An 8,476-nucleotide genomic window follows, 5' to 3' on the forward strand; every position below is an offset into this window, starting at 1 on the left:
TATACATTTCCTTTTAATGTTCTGTGTTCAAAGAAAATGCATTTAAACTCTTCCAATTTAATCTGACCGTAAATAAAATGGAAAACTATCTTTGTCATTGAGAATCTCTCAAAATACATAGAGCATTGCATTACATGTTCTGGCATAAACACTAATATAAAGAAATAAGACGTTTCATTTGAAATGAAAAGAAATGGCAACTTACAAATTCCCATCCATTAATAAAAATGATCAAATAAAAAAATAATGATAAGTCATTTGTAATGTATCACAATTGCGGGTTATATGGGGAACAGAGACAGGAGAGTTTTCCAGCCCGGTTCAGATAAAGAACAGGCTGCACAAAACCACCCAGAATGAAACAAATAATACCAACAGATAAAGGTTCATCAGCATTTAGTGTCAGCACGTACACAAATCCTGAGAGAGTAAATGGCATATATATAATAGCCATGCTCACAGTAGTTATTACAATGACATGTAATGCTCTTCTCTTCATGGGGTTTTCCTCCTTTCTCTCTCTCCCTCTCTCTCCTGGTCCTGACTGCTTCAGAGCTCTGAGAACAGCCACAAGACAAAACAACTGGATGAAGAGGAAGAGGAGGAACTCAAACGAGTTAATGCATGCATAAATATAAAAGTGAAGTAAGACTAAAGTAAACATGCAGCACAAACAGGAGCCAAAAGTGATTATCCAGACCGCAGTGCAGCAGATCACTCTATATCTGAGAGGTTTGAACTTCAGAAAGGTTACAGGATGAACCACTGCCAGGTAACGCTCAACACAGATCAGACACTGAAACAGAGGACGACCAGTGATGGCAGATCCTATTAAAAAATATGTTACGTTTGTTAGACTTGAAAGCCAAGGAAAATAAGTAAGTGCAGAGAACAAAGAGTTCAGACAGTTAACAATCTCACAAACAGAGAGATTGAGGTTGAAGAATCCTGATGCGACTCCACTTCCGGTTTCTGTGATGATGAGCCATATAACATATGAGTGTGTAGGAAGACCAAACAGGAAATTGATGCTGTGTACAACATGCCTCACACTGGCCAGTAGCCCACTGGACTGGAAGAGGGAGTTTGTAGAAACAGCAGATGTGAAGTTCACTGTGAAGTTATTCATTTTCTCTCTGTCTGTCTTCTCTGCGCAGAAGATCACCAAACAAATGTTTAATATCCAGATCAAGATCTATAGGGACAAAAAGAAACGGGGTTATATGTAAAATTAACCATTTGGTTCAGGGCCAGCCAGTTGAGGAGAATATGTGTTGTTTATTATATGGGGATTGTGACGTCCCTGAGTCCTCTGATCCTATTGGTCCAGCCGTGGGAGTTCCTGATTGGTTTTTCCTCATGCTAATTGCTAATTAGTTAGAGCATATAAAGAGTGCTGTGCCTTCTTAGAGGAGGGCACTCTTTGGAGAAACTCTCCTTAGGAGTGGCTCCTCCGGGTATTTGTCTTACACATGTAGCGTCAAGATATTATTGTTTGTTAACCTGTTGTTTTTCCTTATCCCTAGACTTTTGTTTATTTTTGTTTTTGGTTGTATGTTTAATCTAATAAAACTCTTTTTGATTGCAACGTGCTGTTTGAATCCTCTTTTGTGTTACGGCCTGATACTAGCGGGTCGTAACATAAAATTGGGCGCTCGTCCTGGATGCTGCATGTGTAAGTAAATACATAGTGTTTAAGGTGTTCACTCTTTTTGCATGAGTAGACTTCAGGTAGTTAGAGTGTTCTCAGCTGGGTTTAAAACTCTTCCGTCGAGGCACTGTTTTTTTTTTTTTTTTCTGTTATTTTGCCTTTCTTATTTTTGAAGGTTATTCTGGACGGGGGTTTTAAATCTCTGTTGGGGGTACGCTTCAGGCTTTTGGTTTAAAACGCCAATTGTCCTTGAGCTCAGCGTTTAAATACCGCCCCGAGTCCGGTACACCTTTGAAGACTAGGTAGGTTTAGTTAGTGTTGTTTATAGTTAGGAACTGGAGTCTCTCATTTTCATTTAGGGTGACACTTTTTGTTTTCTGCATCTGCATATTTTATATGTCTGCTGATTATGAAGATAATTTGAGATGACTTGTGGTAAGTCTTTGTTTATCTCATAACGAAAGTGCGGATCCTAACTGGAGCATGTGTGGGTGACAACTCCGGGCGAAGTGGCTGATGGGATTTGTATTTCTAGTGCTCTAGTTTAGTGGCGTCGCACGCGTGTGGTTGTATTGCTGTTGTGTTTCTCTGCTGCCTCTTTTAACAGAAATGTCGTCGGTGATCGAGGATTTCTTCTCATTTCCTTCGGAAATCTTATTGGAGAGATGCACGAAGGAAGAGTTGTTGCAGATTCCCGAGCGCTTTGATGTGGAGGTAACAAGTAATGATAAGAAGCTTAAAGCACTTTTTGAGCGGGGTGTTTTAGAGGTAAGAGCTCAAGATATTGATCCTGAAGAGTCTTTAACCTCTCCTCTTTATGCTGCCGATAGAAATGTGAAATTTAGTGAGATGTCTTTGCAAGAGAAACCGTTATGTGTGGATGCGGAAAAATTATGTGCTGAGCGTGACGGTTGTGCACTGAAAGAAAGTGATCTTGAAATGAGAAAACTGGAGTTACAATCTGAAAGAGATTTTCAGTTGAGGAAAATGGAATTAGAGTTGCATGCACAAACAGTTGAAACTCCACGTCATGCATCGTCTGTGGAAACTGTGTTAATTGCACCTGGTTTTGACGTTTACAAAAACATTAGACTTGTGCCGCTGTTTTCGGAGAAGGAAGTAGAGAAGTATTTCCAACATTTTGAGTGTGTTGCAGAGTCTTTAAAATGGCCAAAGGAATTTTGGACCTTACTGTTGCAATGTGTTTTAGTAGGAAGAGCTCAAGAAGTTTATTCAGCGTTGACAATGGACCAAAGTGGTGACTATGAAATTGTTAAGTCTGCTATTTTGCATGCTTATGAACTGGCACCTGAAGCATACCGCCAGAAATTTAGAAGTCACTTTAGGGCTGAAAACTGTACATATCTTGAGTTTGCTAGAGAGAAAGAGAATTTGTTTGACCGCTGGTGTACCTCAGTAAAAGTAACCACCAAGGAACCACTTAGAGAACTGATTATTTTAGAGGAGTTCAAAAACTGTGTTCCAAATGCTGTTGCTATGTATCTCAATGAGCATAAAGCGAGTAAAATGTCCGATGCTGCTCTTATGGCAGATGAATTTGTTCTTACTCATAAAATTTCTGTCAATAACTTCAATGATTTGAGCAGGCCTAAGTTGAGTGTTACTGGTAGATCTAAACAGATGGTTTCACGCCAGAATACTGTGTCAAATAGTACTGATAATACTTCACGTTTGAAAGCTGAGATGGTTTGTTTCTACTGTAAGAAGGTAGGACATAAAATTGCAGACTGTTTCGCTCTCAAAAAGAAAGAAAAGGGTGTTAAACCTGTGGGTTTAATATCTACATCGAATGTGAATCATATTTCTGCTCGATATAATGAAGCGGCTGAACGGGTAGATATTACTGGGAAGGAGAATGGGGAAAATTGTGTTGATTTTGCACCCTTTCTCACTGAAGGAACCGTGGCTTTGCCTAATTCAGATAAGACTGTACCTGTACGCATCTTACGAGATACTGGGGCGGGGCAATCCTTTTTGTTAGAAGGACTTTTGCCGTTGTCTGAACGTACTGATACGGGAACTCATGTACTGGTTAGAGGACTTGAGATGGGGTTCATGGAAGTTCCTCTACACCGCATTCATCTTGATTCTAAACTCGTGTCAGGTGAGGTGGTAGTTGGAGTTCGTGCTATGCTTCCTGTCTCAGGTGTCACTTTCATACTTGGAAATGATTTGGCCGGGGGAAATGTTTGGGAAAAGTCTGACGCTGGTGTTCCACCTGTAGTGGTTTCTGTTGTTGATAAATTGGATGGATCTTCTGACTGTCCAAATTTATACCCTGCATGTGCAATAACTCGAGCGATGGCTAAGAAAAGTATGCCAGATGAAAATATTCTCTGTGATACTTTTATTGTTTCTGAAAATTCCTTTCAGCCAGAATGAAATACTGTGTGTACGGATGTGGAAGATGTGATTCCAGTGCATGATTCACATGCTGTTGATAACCATGAGACTAAGTCTGATATAGTGTCAGAATGTCCACTTATCTGTGATGACCATGATAACATATCCTGCTCTTTATCTCCGCTTTATAGTGTGACTCGAGATGACCTTATCAAAGCACAGCAGGCGGTTGGCACTCTGCAAGAATTGTTCTCTTTAGCTTGTGAAAGAGAAGACAAGACTTCTCCCTTCTATTTTCTTCGAGATGGATTGCTTTATAGACAACAACCTATGAGCTTTGACTTTTCACACACCAAATCGTGGTTCCACTTAATTTCCGTCAAGACCTCCTACAATTATCACATCAGGGCATGGCTGGTCATATGGGGGTACGAAAGACCTATGATAGAGTGTTAAGAATTTTATTGGCCTAGGTGTAAGCGAGATGTGATTAACTATATTCGAGCCTGTCATACTTGTCAGATGACAGGTAAGCCAAATCAAAAGGTTCCCTTAGCTCACTTACAGCCTATTGCAGCAGTTACAACACCTTTTGCACACTTGACTGTTGATTGTGTTGGTCCGTTACCAAGATCTAAGGCTGGACATGCATATTTGAAGAGTTTGGTTTCAAAACGCAATAAATCCATTTAGATTAATTTGAGTAAAAATGTGTTTTCTTTACCAAGAAAGTGGAAAGATGAAAACCACTATTTTCTGTTTCAAACTTTCACATAGCATAGGTCATAATAAAAAAAAAATTTAAAATCCAGGTTTTGATTTTCAAAGATTTATTATAAAAACTGATTATTTTTTTCCCCAAAATGCAATAAATCCGTTTTTTTTCTTTTTTTTTTCTTTTTTTTTTAAATGCAATTAATCCATTGAATCAATATAAAAGTTTTTTTTTTCATATTGAAACTGTTGAAAATACACAACAACGTAAGTTTATTAGTATAATATTTTTATTAAGAACTATAAAGAAGATTGAAAACATTTTTCCTCCTCCCGAGTGCCTCATCTTCTAATCTCCTCACATAAATGATTCGATTTCGATGCCTTACATTTCTTACCCACTGCAGAAACAACCACAGGTTCATCAATGCCGTCAAAATTATTCATTTTTTTTGTTTGTTTGTTGATCGAAAAGTACAAAATAGATAAGAAGAACTGGAAGCAGGGTGTATTTAAGGCGCTGCCGTTACTGTTTACATTGCGTGGAATGGTGCGTTGTGATTGGTTGAGAGCGGATATATCGCATTCTGCAGAGAAGGGAGACTGGCGTTTGTCGCGGTTTGGAAAGAAAGGGAGAAAACATGACAGAATAACACGGCGGATATCACATTTTACTTAAAATTAAACATTGACTTTTCAATACCAACCAGATACAATACTGATTTTTGCAGTAACTAATTTTTTTTTAAAAATGGCGTTTATCGCGTTTTGGAACCAAACTCTTCATTTATTCACCGTAATGTGTCAGACTACACGTTATCCTGCAGCTTATCCTCTGAGATCCATAACTTCCAAAGCTATTTTAAAGGCTTTAACCAGTTTTATGTCAACTTTTGGCATTCCGGAAACTATTCAGTCTGATCAGGGTTCAAATTGTATGTCCCGAAACTTTTCTAAGGTCATGCGACAACTTAAAGTTAAACATAATATATCGAGTGCTTATCATCCTCAAAGTCAAGGATGTCTGGAAAGATTCCATCAGACTCTTAAGTCACTGTTGAGGTCTTATTGTGTCGAACTTGACTGTGACTGGGAGGAAGGACTTCCTTGGATGCTGCTCGCTATTCGTGAGGTTGTACAGGAGAGCATAGGCTTTAGCCCTAATGAGTTGGTGTTTGGACACACTGTTAGGGGTCCTATTGCTGTCTTGGCAGATGAGTGGACGAATCTGGATCCTCCTGAGAATGTTTTAGATTATGTGAGTAGTTTCCGTTATCGACTTTACGAAGCTAGAGCTATTGCTCTGCGGAAGTTAGCCAAATCTCCGAGAAAGATGCAGAGACTGTTTGATCGCAAAGTGAAGTCCAGACATTTTCAAGCAGGTGACCAAGTGCTGGCGTTGTTGCCTGTTTTGAATACTCCTTTTCAGGCTAGGTTTGCTGGACCTTACACGATTGCGAAGTGTTTCCCGAATAACAACTATTTAGTAAACACACCCGATCGTCGAAAGAAAATACAGTTTTGTCATGTTAATTTACTAAAATCTTATGTGACTCCTGTTCCTTCTCTGTCTGTTGATGTTGTGACAGCTACTGGAACTGCAGATCCAAGTGTTTTGGAAACATCTGTAGAGATGGATGACAATCCAGAAGAGATGAAAGGTCCCTCTCGAGGAGAAGTGGAAGGGCGGTTGAATAATTCTGAAGTTCTTGCTAACTTAGCTCACCTTTTATCTCACTTGTCCGAGTCGGAGAAGGCTGATATTATTGAGTTGGTAAGCTCGTTTCACTCAATCTTTTCTGATGTTCCTACTGGAACTTCCGTCGTGGAGCATGATATTGATGTTGGTACAGCTCAACCAGTAAAACAACATGCCTATCGTGTTAGCCCGAATAAAAGGAAGTTACTTCAGAAAGAAGTAGATTATTTACTCGATCATGACTTGCCTAGTTTTAGTTCTTGGAGTTCCCCATGTATCTTAGTGAATAAACCTGATAATTCGTATCGTTTCTGTACTGATTACAGAAAGCTCAATTCTCTGACAAAACCTGATTGTTATCCTCTACCAAGAATTGATGACTGTGTTGACGTGTCGGCTCAGCGCAATTTGTTAGCAAATTTGACCTCCTGAAGGGTTATTGGCAAGTGCCATTGACATCCCGTGCTAAAGAACTATCTGCTTTTGTTACACCTGATAGCTTCCTGCAGTACACAGTTATGCCTTTTGGGGTCCGAAATGCTACCGCTACATTTCAGCGACTAATAAATCACGTTTTGTCTGGGATGACTGGTTGTGAAGCTTATCTGGACGATGTTGTTCTGTATAGTTCCTCTTGGTCTGAACACCTTGATCAAATTAGAGAGCTCTTTGTGCGTCGATTTCTTGGGATGGTGGGTTACTACAGGGGTTTCTGTCATAATTTTGCAAGTGTAGTTGCCCCTCTGACTGATTTGCTAAGCCCTAAGAGACCTTTCCAATGGTCAGACCAATGTCAGTGTTCCTTTGAGAATGCCAAATCTTTATTAGCAAATGCTCCAGTGTTGTCTGCTCCTAATTTTGACAAGCATTTTCTACTTGCAGTTGATGCAAGCGCTTATGGTGCTGTTCTTTTGCAAGCGGATTTTAACGGAATCGAGCATCCAGTCAGTTATTTTTCCAAGAAATTCAATCGTCATCAGCAAGTGTATTCTACCGTGGAAAAAGAAGCATTAGCTCTTATTTTAGCCGTTCAACATTTCGAGGTCTATTTGAGCTCGGTATGTGGTCCTATTACGGTATACACTGATCATAATCCGTTGACTTTCTTAGATCGAATGCGCGGTAAGAATCAGAGAATAATGAGATGGAGCCTTATTCTTCAACCTTTCCACTTGCAGATTAAACACATACGTGGCAAGGATAACATAATTGCTGAAGCTCTCTCACGTATGTAAGCTGTCCCAGTAGTTTCTGGTATCTTTTCTTCTCTCTCTTTCTTTCTCCTTTATCTCTCTCTGATGTCCTAGGGCCCAGGATTCCGGGATCGAAATGGATTGAGATTTATGGAGATGAGTATTAAAGTTATTGTATATTCACATTTACATGATTGTTTTGCATTTGTACTTTTTTTTTTTTTTTTTTTTTTGTCGGTTCTTTAGAGAACCTCCTTTTGGATTGGGAGGTGTGACGTCCCTGAGTCCTCTGATCCTATTGGTCCAGCCGTGGGAGTTCCTGATTGGTTTTTCCTCATGCTAATTGCTAATTAGTTAGAGCATATAAAGAGTGCTGTGCCTTCTTAGAGGAGGGCACTCTTTGGAGAAACTCTCCTTAGGAGTGGCTCCTCCGGGTATTTGTCTTACACATGTAGCGTCAAGATATTATTGTTTGTTAACCTGTTGTTTTTCCTTATCCCTAGACTTTTGTTTATTTTTGTTTCTGGTTGTATGTTTAATCTAATAAAACTCTTTTTGATTGCAACGTGCTGTTTGAATCCTCTTTTGTGTTGCGGCCTGATACTAGCGGGTCGTAACAGGATGTAGGGCCATGATCTGGGAGACAGTTTTGAAAATTAGACCTTTGGTCAGTTTTGAATGGACTTTTTTGTGATCTTCCATTGAGAATGTGTCTGAACCAAACAGTAAAAGCAGTTTAAAGATGCTTTTTTAAATAAAAAAAATTTAAATAAAAAAAACTCCAGGCCTTATGCCTCCATCTCCATGATGCCATTTCTAAATTTGTTTCACAAATTAGTATAGTTATTTCTGATC

The 8,476-nt window shown here is 39.3% G+C and overlaps 1 protein-coding gene across 1 annotated transcript; it reads right to left on the reverse strand.

Annotated features, from left to right (window-relative positions):
• Positions 1 to 268: 268 nt before the first annotated feature.
• Positions 269 to 1,129, reverse strand: LOC130090724 (uracil nucleotide/cysteinyl leukotriene receptor-like). The gene has a single exon (XM_056258237.1). It carries the CDS (start codon positions 1,127 to 1,129, stop codon positions 269 to 271), a length of 861 nt encoding a protein of 286 aa, XP_056114212.1.
• Positions 1,130 to 8,476: the final 7,347 nt, after the last annotated feature.

The sequence above is a fragment of the Rhinichthys klamathensis genome, unplaced genomic scaffold, assembly GCF_029890125.1.
Source record: "Rhinichthys klamathensis goyatoka isolate OS25496 unplaced genomic scaffold, OSU_Roscu_1.1 h1tg000150l_1, whole genome shotgun sequence".
In the NCBI taxonomy this organism is placed as follows: Eukaryota; Metazoa; Chordata; class Actinopteri; order Cypriniformes; family Leuciscidae; genus Rhinichthys; species Rhinichthys klamathensis.

Bases quoted from the DNA above. Each gene is read 5' to 3' on its own strand.
- LOC130090724 (XM_056258237.1), bottom strand. From the start codon at position 1,129: ATGAATAACTTCACAGTGAACTTCACATCTGCTGTTTCTACAAACTCC.